General features: G+C 36.0%; 1 protein-coding gene across 13 annotated transcripts in view; it reads left to right on the forward strand.

The window, feature by feature from the left end:
* Nucleotides 1–17,395, forward strand: part of LOC117174093 (histone deacetylase 6) — a 788,923-nt gene that overhangs the window by 179,787 nt on the left and 591,741 nt on the right. For all 13 annotated transcript variants that reach the window (XM_033362808.1, XM_033362803.1, XM_033362813.1 and 10 more), the window contains one exon: nucleotides 16,002–16,175. In XM_033362808.1, the coding sequence (XP_033218699.1) occupies nucleotides 16,002–16,175 (174 nt within the window). The remainder of the gene's footprint in view (nucleotides 1–16,001; nucleotides 16,176–17,395) is intronic.

Below are 17,395 nucleotides of genomic sequence, written 5' to 3' on the forward strand. Positions count from 1 at the left end.
TTTAGCAAAAAAAATAAACAACTTACGAGTGTGGATTTATCTTTACTCATTTATTAATTGATTAGTAATTGCAAACTACTACGCGTATTCAGAATTAGCCGTAGCAGCTTCATCTGTTTTATTAATGATTCTCCGCATTATCCGAGCATATACCTCGTTTAATGCGGAGTGCTTGGATGAGTCTCGTTGCCTCGGATAACGCGGAGCCTCGGATGATCGAAGGTTGGATAAACGAGGTTCTACTGGATAATAAGTTGCCGGCGATAGTTGGTAATACCTGAAATGCAATGCATCAATTAGTAACGAAATAGAAGAGCTCCAACGTGATCCCGGTTGCTTAAGACTTAACGTTCTTACTCAAGCAGCTAAGCTAACGTGTATATTCTTTAATGCTGACGCTAATGCTAATGTACCTAGGTTTTCAGTGGACTGTAGAGTCTATGTTTATATTACTATATCTTCATGCCGCAGTAGACTAGAGTCTGCGTTAATCGTTAAGTTGAACGTGTCTTCTTTTTAGCGCCCTTGCTTTCTAGATTACAAGGAAATGATAGACCATATGAGATACCCAGAAAACAGATGTTTCTGTTTTTGCAGAAACTTCGTAACGAAGAAAATTCTCATTAAGATTTTATAGATGTCACATCCTGAATGCGGCTCTGTGGGACGCCCAGGTATTTTTTCCAGATGAGATAGTAAAGATGATAAGTTTATGGGATGTCGAATCGAAAGCTTTCCGGTAATCAATCCTGGCCAGCGATAGGTCACGCTGGTATCATCCTACGCCTTTATTTGAGCTGCGTTGTTCGTACATTTCTTGCCACGCAGGTTAAATTGCTTGAACAATTCTATCGTTTAGGATAGCTGTGGATATCTTATGCAGTCTGTTCAGACATGTGATTGGCCTGTAATTCTTCGGGTCAGCTAGGTTGCCTATTTTCGGTAGGAGTATTGTGCACCCTTTCACTAACCACTCCGGAATTGGCTCTTCCGACTTTAAATATGAGTCGAAAATACGAGCTAAATTCTGATAAGTTGAAGGAAACTTCTTCCACCAGAAGGTCTTGATACCATCTGGTTCCGGAGTGAAATAGTTCTTCATCCCTTTTAATACTTTTCTCACCTCCTCGGTAGTGATGGATGAGCATTCTTTATCAGGTGATATGAGGGCATCACGCGGCCCCTTGAAGCTATTTATGTTCTCTGAGACTTCGTCCAGTCTATGGTGCGCTTCGTAGACTTGTTTCAAAAATACTTCAACCTCCTCTGGTTTGGGCGGGTGGTCGGCAGTAACTGGAGGGTCTTGGAAGACTCGAGATGCGTCTCATAGAAACTGTTGATTTTCTCTGACCCACGTCTCTCTCCGCTCTAGATTTCTCCTAGCGGCAGATAGTATCCGTATTCTCTCAACAATATGCTGCCTGATAGTAAGCAGCTTTGACTTGTTAAGTGTGCGATAACGGGCCCGGAGTTCGCGCGCGAACTTTCGAACCTTGGCGGTAAAATTCCTGCCAGATCTGATGTAGTCAATCATAAACTGAATGCGGGACGCGTACTGTCTTGCCCTGCCTATATTTATGGTGAGTTGATGCATTCGTCTTTTGGTCTTATGATTAAACGTTGGTTTTGTTTTAAGGTTCGTATCAGCCAAAGCTATTGCTGAACTATACACACAACAATTAATAATCCAGAGGTCGGATTCTTCGGAAAAATGTCCACGAAGCTCGTTATCCCCTTCAGCCAGATCTTTAGACTTAAAAGAAACCTGGGTGTTGATGTTTCTCCGGGTTATGAAGCATCGTTCTTCCTCTATCGGATGTCTGACCGCGGTTGGTCCTGGTGTCGCCTCTCTTTCTCTTTTGCCGGCTTGTTCTGGATGTGGTAGAGTAGTGGTTCCGCTTACATAGCCCCTTTCTTGGATTAGTTCGGCAAAGATTCGCAGACCTGTAATACATACCACTATTTGATGGAATAATAACAAATAGTCTGGACTCTTCTATAGCGCCTGAGGGACAACCGCAGACCCCGCACACCCCGGGCAGATCCTGTAACACCTACCTGCGACGCGAAGTCAATTCTCGGAATGGCTAGAGAAGGGAGGGCTATTAATTTTTGTATTTAAATGAGAAAAGGACGTTAAAAGACTGTTGCATTATTAAAAAAGGTGTATAAAAAAACACTTATTTAAGGCCCATATTGAAAAATAAAAGTTTAAATAAGGTGGACATTTTTTCGGGAAATGTTAATAAATATTAAAGGATCGTTTGTGGCCTTGCAAAGAGTTGGAGGAAGAAAAAAGTTTATTTATGCAAATAATGATTATCGTCGGACACATTTAGGTTTTACAGCAGAAGTTTGACTTTTAACTTTCTCTGAGGGTAATCATGCAATCTGTTTTACCCACAGACCCCTAGAAGTTCGCAGTTGTCTACTCGCTGCGCTAGTGCTGCTTTGACACAGCTGATACCAGACTGATACGTATGTCCGACCAAATATGTTTATTTGCATTTCAAGTGCAAACATTAGTTTTTGCATTATTGGTGCATAATGTTCGTAAGCGATTTTTGTTGTTTTGTCCCACTTTGATAAATATAAACCTCATTACTAGCCCATTGACAACATTGCAAATTGCTTGCAGGGTTTGACGACAGCACGGTCGGTATTTCTCTAAAATAGAAATTAAAAAAAAACTTTTCACTATTCTAATTATTTAGGACCAGAGACAAATTCGTGCATGCCTTATATTTATCGTGCCAAATTTTTTATACGATATCTCATTCCGTGTGGACGTAAGTTGGGAAAGAAAACTTCCACTGGTATTTTCTTCAAAAAAAAAAAAATTTTTCTCAAAAGTTGCACCGGAACAAAGCAGAGACATGGACTTTATTACCTCCTCTTTCATTTTCCAAACTTTCAGAGCGATACCTCATTTCGTTTAGACCAAAGTTGGGAAAGAAAAATCCAAGACCAGGTTTGGTCGCGTGACCCTCTTGTCACATGGCCTTAATTTAAAGATAAAAATGTTTTAATTTCAATATCAAAATTATCGTGAAGAGTTTGTATTTTTTTCAAAATATAGAAACGATTTTATTAAAGTTAAAGACAAAGATCTTTAAAAGTTTGTATTTTTAAAATGTAGAAAAATAATTTATGAAAGTTTGAGAAATTGTTTTTTTGGTAGAAAACAAGAGACTGTGTAGTTTAACTTGTGTAAAACTTATATTTTACGGGGGGAGATACCTTTAGAAAGGGTAAAATCAATCAATATTAATGAATTTTTTTTAAGTTGATAAAATAACTAGATCATTTATTAATTTTAAAATATTTTTCTTGCATTGTTAAAGTGTAAAAAAACGTGATTTTTTTTACAAAATGGCGACCCTGCAGAATATTTCTTCAAGCGTGTGCTCCGAGGCATGGAAAACTGCTGCAGCTGTCAAAATTTTTCCATTTATCTGATATAAAAAAGGTTTTTTTGTTCAATTATTTATGTGTTAAAGGGAAGCATAAACCTATAAAATAATTAAAAAGTTGAACATTAAAATTTATATCGGCTGTTAAATGGAAGGTCCAAATTTTCGACCATTTTTTCAACAGTTTAAAGATTCGTCTCGGTATAACTATTAGTTTCAGTGACTTGCCAATCAATTGGCGATTCCGGGTCCACGTAATAAACGTAGTAAACATTGTAAGGTAGCAACGTAGTAATCAGCCTTCCCAGAATGTATGGAACAAAAAAAATATACAAACCTATTGTGTAAGAAATATTCCTTCGACCCAAGCGCTCCGACTACCTTATTAGTGACGGTATGCGAACTCTGACATTTTTGACAATATCTTGATAAATATTTAATATTTTTCTTTTTCCTTTTTACAGTATATTTCTAACATATCATAAATTCAAGTTATGAAAGAAAAAAATCGATTTTTTGGAAATTCTAAAGGTATCTCCTCCCTTAATGAAACTGCAATGAATTGTATTTATTATAGAGGATATTTTTAGGAAAAAAATAATCACCGTGAATAAAAAACATTAAATCTTATCATTGTTATCTACAACGAATAAAAACCGCAAACCCCTACTAAGAGGATTTGGAAAATAATTTTCTTTCTTAATCACGTTTACTGACAATTAAAGATAAAAATGAACTTTTTCTAGTTGTTTTTAAAACAACTGTAACGATACTGCCCTGTTACCCCGCCGGAGCTTCAGCCACCCAGGGTCTGGAAATTGGTGGGGACAGGGTAGGCGTTCGAAATAATGCGGCGTCGGGTATTTTGTAACTAAATTATAAACATTTATTCAAGGTAATTACACGCTATTACATGTGTGTGTGGGGTGTGGGTAAGTGCCGTGTGCGTAAGCGGATGTGCGTGTACATGCGGGTTGGAGTGGGTGTATTAGAACGTCGCTGGTATCCCGAAAATATACATAAAGGCCAGATATATATAATTGAGGGTCAGCGGTTGACCTGTGCGCAGTTGTTAGGGCGTCGCAGACAATGCGGGCGTTACGTTGTTTGCAGGTACGCCCTATATTTCCTGTGTAGGACAATAGAGTTGTATGCGTGAGTTACCAGACGAGGCGTAATAGCGGGTTGGTGCGGGTACCCACCTCTCTGTAACGCGGCAATACGGGTCTAATGGACCCAACAGGTGGTCCTCTGGTTCTAGACGCGGTATCCCTAACATCGGGGAATTCAGGTCGGTCGGGTATCGTAGGGGTGCGCCTAGTTAAGACGAAAACGGTTGTTGCGACAGGTGGAGAGACGTTCGTCTGACGTGATCCGACTAGGTAGGCTCTGTCTAGTGTTAGCTTCTCGAGGGCCTCCGCGACGAGACACGTCCAGGAGCACCTGATGCCGTATCTTGTCGATACCGCTAAGTCGAATATGGGAGCGCCCATTGCTCCTGCGCTGCAGTTGGATTCCCCGAGGAAGATTCGCTTGGGGTTTGAGTGTGCCTGAAATGGGTCGCGTTTGGGGGCACCTAATGCCACGATAAATTGGAACTAGAGGGATGCATATGGGAGCGCGCATTGCTCCGTCCCTCGAGCCAGGAATTTTCCCCAGGTTCAAGGATGTCCTGTCTATCTGAAGGTGCGTGATACGAGCCGCGTTTGGGGGAACCCAATTCCGCGACACATTGAAACTCGAGGGATGGATATAGGAGCGCTCATTGCTCCGTCACTTGAGCCAGGAAGCCTTCAGGTCGACGTTTCCTCCAGGCATCACCGAGGTAGGACGTGTTCGGGAGCACCCGATGCCATGGCCTACTGGCACTCGAGAGGTGCATATGGGAGCACCAATTGTTCCACCTCTCGAACCGGCTGCCCGAGGAGCCGACGTTTCCTTCGCGGATAACCGAGGTAGGACGTGTTCGGGACCACCCGATGCTACGGCCTACTGGTACTCGAGAGGTGGGTATGATGACGCTCATTGCTCCACCGCTCGAGCCGGCTGCCCAAGGAGTGTCTGGTTGAGAGACTGTCGCACTCTTACAACGTCCTAGACCGGTGCGCAGTGTGGCCTGTGGGATGTCGATATGGGGGTGGTATCGGTGGGTGGGGGAAGCGAGAGCGGCATCACCGCATGCGACACTGCTCGCAAGACGTAGTGTATGTGGCGCATACGAATCGTCACACAACTCATTAAAATTTTTGCTTGACCAATAATCAAACTTTTGAAAACGGCAAAAGAACAGAACGCTAGAGAACGACATAGTGTTTATGGATTTATGTCTCCTTAAAAAACTGCATTCATTTTTGAAAACTTAATTTTCTTCAGTATTTTTTAGCAGGTTTTTAAGGAACGTATTTCTTTTTAAGCTTTCTTCTCCAATTCCGTTACACGCTTTGTTTTTTAACGTTTATGTTGGTTTGAAAAATGTGCTTTCGAACTTATTAAAGATTCTTCAGAGAACAAATGTATCTTTAAATCGTCTCTAAATATAATTATAATTTTATTCCGGGGAAAGGAATGTCAAAATAGTTTTCTAAAAAGTACTTCAAATTAAAGTTTATTCAGTCGAGAGAATTCTACAATTGAACAAGTTTATCATCACAATTTCAAAAGAAGAAATTTCCAAAAGACGAATCTTTTCACAAAAATTGAATTTTTTACCTGAAAGTATGAATTTTCAGCAAAAAATTAATTTTGAACAAACTAGTTACAGTTTCAACCGAAGAGATTAAACTTCATTCAAAGAGACAAGTTTTGTAACCCCACTGTTACCCACGCGTTCGAATTTCCCATTAAAAGGATTAGTTTTGTACAAAATAGTTAAACTTTCAATCAAACAGATATACTTTCAACTAAACATATGAATCTTCAACAAGAAAAATGATATTTGAACAAAATGGTTTAACCAAAAATTTCAATCAAAATGGTTGAATCATCAAACAATACATTGTGTAAAAAGGGAAAAATTGCTGTACGCCATTAATACACACGATACTTTTTGTCCTACCCTCCTCCTTGAAAACAAGCATGTTAAGCAGATAAAGGATGTTTGTTGTTCTCAAGAATTTTTATTCATAAATATAATTTTCCCTGTATTCTTACTTGCGTTATGCAGTCTATGTGTAGCGGACGTAAAGTTTTGAGCACCGGGCAGAAAGTTTCATGTCGGCCCGGCGGCCACATTACGCCTGCTTTTCGTGCATGCAATCACGCATTTTCAATGGGGGTCGGACAAAAAAGAAGTTAATTTTCAACGAAATAGTATCGGCATGTCAGAATGTTTTATGTTTTGTATATTTTTGCATTATAATGTACCGTTTTCGAGAAATTGGTTTTTCTGTAAAAACAGACAAATTTGCGAAGGGTAATCTCTAAATATTATCCAATTTATTGCTTATTTCTCTTGGTTTGATTTTAACTCAAAAGGAACAAAGAAATTGATAATGTAAGTTGAAATTCAGGCTTCGTTTTTTTAGACATCCCTAATAACGCTATTCTCTCAAGTTCAATGATGAACTAAAAATGTTGCAAAATCATTCTACTGCATCTCCGCTTTAGTTAGGAGCGCCATAATATATAGTAATCTTATTTTATATTGAAGCTTATTCTAAGAAGTTCAGTACCATATTACAGGAACTGTTAAGATGGTCTATGTCAGTAATTCCATTATGAAACTTTCCTTTTTGACTTTCGTTTTTTCTGTTTTCTTCTTTCTGGATTCTTAAAGGTGTTTTTATTTTACCCACGTAGCACTTTCCATAAATGGAAAAAAAATAAAGATTAGGTTAGTTTGATTAAATATATCAGATGCGTGCCGTCGACGGAGTAGCAATAGCGGACGAACATCCGGTCTACCCTTAGATCCGATGTACTTCAGCATCAAAATTCTTCTTAAATCGCAAACCCAAGCTTCGGTTTAAAAAATAGACTAATTTTTAGAAATAAGTCTTTAACAAAACCCCGGACAATTTTAATAACCTTGATCAGCTGAATGCGTTTCGGCCATTAGTTTTTCCTCAGTAGGCAGGGCATAATATCTTTATGTATTTTGGTATTCTGAATACGAATAGGGAAACGGCCGGTACAATGGACCAGCAGGAACAGTGAACCAGTTAACTTAAAAAAAAACTACTTATTGAAATTTTTTATTTTTTTTTTAAAGTATTGTATTTTTTTGGTAACGTATTTCTGTATCTTGGATATATCCATCCAAGTTTCATACGAGTTGCGCGATTTTATGTTCAAACAAAATAATTTTGATTTTCGGTGTTGACTTTGTATCGTTTTGTGGTTCTAATTTTTGTAATTAAATATCAACAATAAGACCAAAAAATGGGAATTGTTACAGTGCAACCGATAATGCTACCGATTATTCGATTTCTTATGTATGCACGTCAGCATTTCCCCTATCCTAGTGGACCGAGTGTACTCCGTGACCTTCTAATTGGAATTTTAACGTAGAATCCGAATTTACCCAATTTAAAAGTTGATCTTGTTGTTTTCTTGAGTTTTTGTTGCATGATACGGAAGGGATACTATGTGGATACTATGAGGATACTCTATAGAGTATCCTTTCCGTTCACATGGTCCGCTATGGTAGACACGAAAAATTCCCTAGAAAATCATTTTTTTTGGATGTAAAATTAACCTTGGAATGAAAATCGTATGAAAACAGATCAAGGTATGATATCTTTATGTATTTTGGTGCGCTGAGTACGATTCTGGAATAAGTCATCCCCCATGCCACCAGGGTTTCTCCCTTAACGCGGAAAATTTCCTAGAAAATTTTCTTTTTCGGGTATGAAATGACTCCTGGTCTTAAATTTATTCAGAAAGATGAATTAAATACGCTGAGTAATTATCTCTACGGGCAATCTCCTCCCTAGCGAAAGTAACGAAAAGTTTCGGAACGACCGCGTCGGAAAGATTCGGAAATATTTCGAAAATGGTTTACAAAGAGGGTTCGGTTCCGTTCCGCTCATTTCCAATTTGTATGGAAACTTTGCTTTCGATTTGTTTTCGAATTTCGATCTGCCCCATGAATATTTCTGAGTCTTTCGGAATGTCTCACTCTGGGACTTCTTTCCAATCATTTCCAAATGTCGTCGACTGTTTCCGATTTATTTTCGAATGTCACCGAATATTTCCGATTTCTTTCCGAATGACTACCCATTTTACTCTTTCCGAATGTATCCAATTTCTTTCCGAATCAAATAAAAAAAATATATATATATTCGTAATAATAATTTATTTTTATCTTCCAAACTTTTTAAATTGAAGCGTTCATATTGATTCCTGTTTTATATAGCAAAACAATTCCTAAAAACCTAGAAATAGGGAAATTTTATAGCTCATAAAGCCTTTTTGACTTTTGTATTTCACGTACATTATTGCTGCTCATTATTACATCTAAATCTTCCCTACTATTTCATTTACCCAAGTATAATTTATAATCACTACAGTAAGTCCTTGATAAAATTCCTTCTTTCTATGATAAAAATAATACACTATAAAATATAAATTGCACTGAGCTTGGATGAATGATGAAAAGCTAAAAGAAGCGTCACTTTTATCGATTTTCATAGTAACCTTATTTACTGAAATTCCTATGGGAAATTAGAAACATCCACAATTTGTTGCGATTATAATCAAAAATCTTTGGAAAAGCTCTGACAGCATCTCGTCTCTGCTTGTCTACAGCGCCATTTTAATATAAGATTCTCGCTTACTCACTTACTCACCCACTTCCAGTTGTGCGATCAATAAGCTCAATCAATAATAAGCATTCGATTGCACTAATACTCGACTGAACCGACAGAATTGAATGTCATTATATGTTTAAACAAACTTCGTTAGCGAGTATCAATCTTTGTGAATGATAATGACTCTTGTATCTCTCTATCTTTGTTTCAAATGATCTTTGCTTCAAAATCGAGTTCAGTGCAATCGAATATCTACCATAATAGAGATGAATGAAATCGAAGAAACAAAATGGCGAAGGAAGATACTTCGATAGCGGTTTTCCCAAGATTTTTGTTTAAAATTATACAAATATTCGGATATAGATTTTTTTCCAACGTGTTTTCAGTCACACATTTTTTTGTGCAGTTATTTCTGGAGTAAATCTGTTTTTTTTAGTGTTAATATAGAAATAGAATCAAATAATTCTTTTACGATTACAGCTTAAGGTGAATTATATTCAATAACCAGCTTAAATATTTTTTTACAATACCGAAATAACATAAATATATATGAAAAAAATCTGCTCGCGTCGCAGGCACATTCTCGTTGGGCACTGCACGCGCGGCCCACATGTTTGAGCGCGCCTAGGGCGCGCGATGGTGATTCTCGTGCTTTGCGCTCGATAATTTATGTACCTCGCGCTACGCACTCGTTCTTTGTGTACAGACTTTTTAAACCTAAAGATCAAATCATCGACAACAGAAATTTAGTGATTGTGAATTCTCTTTTGTTAAGGCTCCTTTGGCTTTAACAAGCACATTCTCATCATGTATCTCGTGCTGCGCACTCGAGTTTATACCTGAAATTTTATATCGTTCACATAAATTCATATTATTATAATTAATAACATGCATTAGTATTATTCTGAGAAGATCACCAACTTTCAGCAGCGTTGTGTTAGATTGGAGTTCATATGGTCTCATTTCCACATTTCCGGCATACATTGTTTGTCTTTTTGAATAATACGAATATTCTTACAGAGAATTGTAGAATTTAGAAAAAAGTGTTCTCAAAAATATGCAATATGCGCTCCCTTTTTGAATTTGCATCCGAAATGGCTGGTGAACGAAGTTGACCTTTAGTTTAGGATACTAAAAGAGTTTACCAAAAGCCAATCTAATAGATTAATTTTTTCAAAAAGTATTATGATCACAGAGAGACAGACATACAGACAAATTTTAAACAAGTCCAATACCTTCTGTGATGAGAATGTAAAAATGAATTAATTTATCATGAATAATGTTTTAATAGTTCTGGTTTTTGTTTTAATCGTAAAAATATAGCATTAATAACATAAAAAAATTAAATTTTTTGAAACCCCACACATGAAACGAAAAAGAAATTAAAAGACAAAAGTTGTGATGCGAATGCGTCCACACAGCGGGCAGATTTTTTTTGGCCTTCAGTGATGTTTTTCACGATTAAAGCGAAAACTACGCATACTATATAAAAGTTATTCCTATCAAATTTGTAGATCTTTTACAAATGCACAATTTTTGCGTTATTTAGCGTAAAATGTTCATTTTCGTATTTTTTGAATTTTCTAAATGCTATAACTCTGGTAGCTTTTGGTTTTATCATAAAAGTCATTAAAACAGATTGTCCAAATTTTAATTACTATGAATAGCCGTACAGAGAATTTTTGAATTTTTAAAAAACTGTTCTCAAAAGTATTCTCGAAAATATTCTCGAAAATATTCGAAAATATTTATTTTTGAATTTTTGTCCAAAATAGCTGGCTAACGAACATGACCTTTAGTTTAGGACACTGAAAGACTGTATCAAAGGTCAATCTAATAGATTAATTTTTTTTAAGTGATTGTGGAAACAGACATATATATACAGGCAGGCATAAAGACAGACACACTTGTAAAAACCTGTTTTTCGGATTAAAGGGGTTCTAAAACGTGCACATTTGACGAAAACTGGGGGGAGGGCGTCAAATTTTACACATGATTAATTTTTTGAAAATTCAGCGATTTTGTTAGTCATTCTTTTTAGTTTAAAATTCAACTCTATTGTAGAAAATTCGTTTTTTGTTGTTGTCAAAAATGCATATATTAAGGTGCAATTTCTATATTTCTGGTTAAAAATCACAACACCTTCATTAAAAATTAATGTTTATTTAAAAAAAAATAAAAGTATAACAATTTATAGTTAAAAGTGAAACTACTTTTTTTTATATTCATAATGTCTCTTCTAAGGGTTTACGTGACTTTAATTCCTTACAATCTTGCCCATACAAATATATATTTTTTTAAATCTCAGCCTTACTGTTTACAATTATTTACAACTATTTACATAAAGTACTATATCTAGTTCCTTATCTCTATTTCTTCCCCTAGCATCTTGGCCACATTCTTTTGCCAGCTTCCTTTATCTTCTACTCCTCTCCTACATCCTTCCCATACTTTCTGTTCTCTTCTTTTTCCCAATTCATCCCCTCCCTCACCTCGTGTACCAATCTAAATCTTGCTATTCTGGTCCACCTTCTCTCACCCCATACCTTTTTAAATCTTTCTATTTATTGTATTTCCCTCTCCTTTTTTCCAATCCTTCATATTTTACTGCAGCCATGTCTTCTATATCTCAAGCGTTAAAGAACACTCTTCTTTCTTCTTCCTGTCTCGTAAATTCTATCGATCTCCCTCTCCTGTCTTCTACCTCCATCAAATTTTTTCTCGCTAACTCCCCCCCCCCCCCCCCCCCCCCCCCCCCCCCCCCCCCCGACCCTCCCTCAGCTTAGTCTGAAGTTTCCATGCCCTCTTTCCTGCTCTAATACTTCATTTCTCTCTTTGCGCTTCTTCTCTCACCATATATTTTGGCGTCCTCCAGTCTACCCCTAGTGCCCACCTTATCTACCTTTCTTGTAAACTCTTAATATCTTTCCTTTCTTCCCATCCCCATATCTTTTCTCCATAAGATAATACTGGCCATACCAGCGTATCAAATAACCACATTCTCCTTCTCCAATTTTGTTTGAACCTTCTTTTTTCTATTCCCCATATTGGTTTCATTACCCCTGCTGATTTTTTATCCTTTCTCTTATACGAGCTCTATTATCGCCACTCGTTTGCAAGATATATCCCAAATATTTCAACTTTTTCACTTCTTCTGACTTTATTTCCTTTCATCTACCTGTCAATTCTTTTTTCCCCTCCTTTTCTAAACCTTATTATCTTTGTCTTTTCTACGTTTAAATTCAGTTTTTTCCTATCTTAGTATTTCTCTAATCTTCATTATTGCTATCACTTCTCCTTCCTTCGATAACTCTGGCTACCCCTCTCTTCTAACTTTTGTCTCTAATCAGTATACTCTTTCTTTTTTCTTCTCATTCTTCCCCGTTACTTTTTTCTCTTCCTAACTTTTGTCTCTAATCAGTATACTCTTTCTTTTTTCTTCTCATTCTTCCCCGTTACTTTTTTTTTCTCCACTTTCTTAATTCCCTTGTGACCTTCTTATTCTGTTTACAATTCTCATCCAATCCACTTCTATGCCCTCCCTTACTAATTTCATTTCAGTGAGTATATTGTAGCCCTCTTTTTATTTCTCCCATCATTTTTTCCGCCTATTCGTCCACATTTCCCTCACCCATTTTGATATTTCTGACCTTTTCTCTAAACTGTTCTTTTCCTTGCCTTGCCCAATCCCCGTTGTCTACACTAGTTTCTTGACCTTCTCTCTTACTTCATCATCCACTGTCACATAATCCTACAGTTTTCCTGTAGTTCTCCCTTAACTTCCTTTCTTTGATCTCCCTTTTCGGCGCACTAAACACCTCCTACTCTAAATCTGTTTTTTCCGCATTGTTATTCGCTCCTCCAGCCATTAATCCAATTCAAACACTCCCGCCTTCTATTCTTCCTTGCCTTTTTCTATCTTTGCGTTCTGGTACCTGTCTTGCCTCTCTTCGTGTCTACCCAACCCTGCCACTATCAGCCTGATAAACCCAGTCCTCCCACCCTGTCACAAATTTCAAACCAACCTAACCTCAATTTCCACACAAATCTGTCTCAATCCTCAAAAATATCTTCATCCCCTTTGCAATCTCGCAATCCCTCAATCAATCTGTCACATCCAAACCCTTCCTCACAATTCCACAATCCAATCACCTCAAATTTCACCTTAAATATAAAAAAGACTAAGCATCAACAACTCCCACTACCTTACACTTTAATGACGGAAACGGAAGTCAAGTAAAACTACTTTGTTAAACATTCTTTTTTTTTTGGTTGGCGATCAATAATTTTAGCTGAAAAATATTTTTTTTGTAATAATTGATCTAAACTTATTTATATTTGTTTTTATATTTCATTATACTTATACATGTATTTATTTTAATTAACTTTCATTTTTTTGTAATTTCATAAATTTATTAGTAAATTATATGTTATTATTTACTGTATTTATTTACTTAAAAAATATATAAACATGTATAATTAATAAAACATTTAATAATTTATATTTTACACTTCACATTTATTTGAAAAGAATTTGGAAACGTTCAGAAAGAGGTAGATGCTGTAGGACACTTCAAAGAATGTTCGGAAACACATCGGCAAGCTTCGGAAAGAGAGGCGTTCGGAATAAAATCGGAAGCAAAATCCCCATACAATTGGGAAAGAATCGGAATAGAACCTTCTTTCCTAGCCTTTCCGTTTATTCCGCTAGGGCTTTTCTAGGGAATTTTCAGCTTCTGAGGGACAAGCCTTGACGTACTGGGGGAAAATTATTATCATATTTGCATGGAGCGCACAAAAATACATAAAAATAGAATGCTTTGATCTGTTTTCAGACTATTTCAATACAAAAGCGTATTTTGTATCCGAAGAAGCTGAATTTTTAGGGAAAGTTCCGCGTCTAGGGACCTGCTTAATTGTCCTAGGGATTGTTTACAGGTGTAATGGAAAATTGTTCATAAGAACAAAAAATGTATGGAAAGAGTTGGTACTAGTGTGATAGATATCTGAAACAACTGATTTCCGGATACACATGGGATACACATGGGCTTACTTGTCAGTAAGTGATCCGCGACCGGGGTTGGAGTGGTATTCTGGTACAAATATGTTTTTACATTCCCATTTATGAGAGTGTAATGTAATCATCTAAATTTTCGATATCTTTTTTTTCACTAATCTTTACGTTTAGGCACTCACAGATTCCGAAAATCTTAAAATTTTGTCGCTTTCTCTGTGTATGTATGTTTACCTGAATGTTGTAGCCACGCTAAATTTCAAGGATTTGTTCAAGACAGTCTGCCTTTGATAAACTTCTTAAGGCTTCCAAAATAAAGGTTAACTTCGTCGAGCAGATATTTCCAAACAAAATAAAAAGATTTGGAGCATTTTCAAAATTTGAAGCAATTTTTTTTTAAATTTTAGAAATGTATTTTAAATTTTCCTATAGATGAGTAGGAGACTTGCAAATTATCCAAGGATTATTTGCTATTTCGATGAAAATGAGAAAAGTTATATATTTTTTAAAATTTCGAAAATGTTTACAAAAATAGAAAGACATTTTTCTGGTAAGTTTAGAAATTTCATTCAAATTCCTAACTGGATATAAAATATCAAGAAGTTATAGCTGTTTGAAACATTTAAAAATTTTTTTCAATGATTTTTAGAAGTTTTCGTCACATTTTCCGATACACGGCAACAAGACTTGCAAATTATCTTTATGATATTTTTAACTTCCGTTCAGATAAAAATTTAAAAAAAGTTATATGCTTTTCAACATTTGAAAAATTTTCAAAAAAAGCAAAAAAAAAGTTTTTTTTTTAATCGGTTAAGAAATATCAATTCAAATTTATACTAAATATAAAATATACCTTTTTCTAAACTATTTTCACCAAATTTGCTAATTAGATAAAAAGTTGGAAGCGCAAAGTTGAAGCGCGAGTTTCGTAATGAGAATCTTATCGTGAAAGTCATGAAAGTCGTGATTGAAATAATACATTTTTCAGGGTAGCTGAGAATAAAATGTAGAGCAGAATAAGGAACAAAAATATTAAATATTTATTATGAATAAAATTTTTACTTCATTTTGCGATAACTGAATAAACAATCCCGGACCGAGGTACCAAAATACTGGAGACTACCTCAAAGTACGTATGGGCGCCATCTAAAGTTAACACATGTAAAAAATCAATATGTTAGCGGGCGACCATAAAAAATTCATTTAGTTGTCCTATACATTTTTAATCAATAAATATATTTTTGATTGCATCAGAAACAAGTGAATGTTCCTGTCACATTTACTGTTTCAATATGAATAGTTAATTTTTTATTTTTAAAATACATGCATCAGGGAATTTTTTAGGAATAATATGGGTGAAAAGAGATTGGAGGACACTTTTTACTTTACTGGTATTACCTATAGCAGTAGAAGTGTAAATCGCGGATATTTTCGGATATTCTTTAAACTCTTTCCATTACAATCTAACATATATTTATTTGTTCAAACAGTATAATCTTTTTGTGGCGCCTTGGCATGGCTTGTGGGGCGTCAACCAAAGGGGGCGCAGCCGGGAAACACCGACTGCGCCCCTATGCCAGTCCGCCACTGTATGGCTGTAATTTCTCAGAAGTTTAAATTACAGTTTTCGATTTAAGTTATAATATTTCTGATACATTCCCGAATCTCTAGTATTATGATGAAACTAGAACTGACTGAGTTTACGCTTACCCCAGGAAGGAGTTGTCCTGATGGTATAATAATAAAAGCTCTTGACAGTTAAAAAATATATTATGTTCACATTGTAATATTACTAATAGAAATTTAACTTATTTTTTATTCCAGACCTCCAGGTCACCATGCAATGAAAGCTGCATATTGTGGTTATTGTTTTTTTAATAATGTTGCCATTGCTTGTGAAAAAATGCTAATAAACAATTTGGCCAAAAAGATTTTAATCGTTGATTGGGACGTTCACCATGGTCAAGCATCTCAGCAAATGTTTTACAACGATCCAAGGTAAGTTTATATATTCTAATCGAACTCAAACGTTGGCAAAGTTTAGTCTTATTAAATGCAGTTTACTGAAAAAAAAACTCGATATCTGGGATAAGTTTTTGCCGTTTGCTATGTTTTAATCTTCAAAATTATCAGGAAAAAGATGAGGTTTTGATGTGAAAAAACTACGATACTGAACAATTGGGTACCCAGAAAATAGACATCGCAAAGGCGCAGGGCCTGTATTGAATCAAAATCGCAGGAATTCAACATGAAAACTGAAAACAAGTATATTCTCCTAAACAGTAACGCTATTGATAATTATGAGAAATCAGCAGCTCTAATTGAAGCTAAGAAACGTGCTACTTCCAACAAAATTCTACCTATAGTTGCATATAGTTTATTTTCAAAAGTATAATTGTTTATACTAAACCTGAGGAAGACTGCAAACTAATGCTGGAAGAATTCAAAGGATCTGGAGTAGAATTCCACATATATGCACTCCCTAGTTTCAAACTTTAAAGATGGCAGTCGAATGCATTCCTGCAAATGTTAAACTAAATGCCATTAAGGCTGAACTACTTGATATAAGATTGACTGCTATCAATATTAGACAGGTGTATTTGTACTTAATGTGTACTGTTAAATTTATATCTGATAAAGTGAATGTGGATTTTATTATATTAGGAAGAATTTTATCCTGCGTGGTAAGATCAAAAAAAATACAAAGGTGGATCCGCCATTGCACAATTTTATAAATCCCTAAACTTTGGCCATGTGGCGAAAAATTGTTTTAAAAAACGCACATGATACTTTAACCCAGTCTGTCACTGTAAACACACATTGAAAGACGAGGTTAACACCTCAAGTAAAGAATTAAAATGTCAATTCTGTTGTGGACAGCATGTAGTAAGCTTGAGGAGTTGCGAGACATTTACTAGAGCAATTTCTATCAGATCTATAGACAAGGTCCTTCCAAATAAACGTGAGCCTTTTGAAAGTTATCGGTCAGTAACACTTTTAAGATTAACACATAGTGCCTGACAAAAAGCTGGAGGGTTTAAAAAGAGGATAAGGGAAGCTTTAGAAAAATAACGAATAGGATAGAAGAATGAAAGAATATAGCCGGGAAAGAAGCTCTAAGGAGGATATTTGCGAAGGTAATGGTAGAGGAAGTGAAAAGTGTAGAAAAGGAAGGGAAGAGAAGAAGGTGATGGTAGAATTAAAGAAAAGGGAACATG

This window comes from Belonocnema kinseyi, chromosome 6, assembly GCF_010883055.1.
Source record: "Belonocnema kinseyi isolate 2016_QV_RU_SX_M_011 chromosome 6, B_treatae_v1, whole genome shotgun sequence".
Taxonomy (NCBI): Eukaryota; Metazoa; Arthropoda; class Insecta; order Hymenoptera; family Cynipidae; genus Belonocnema; species Belonocnema kinseyi.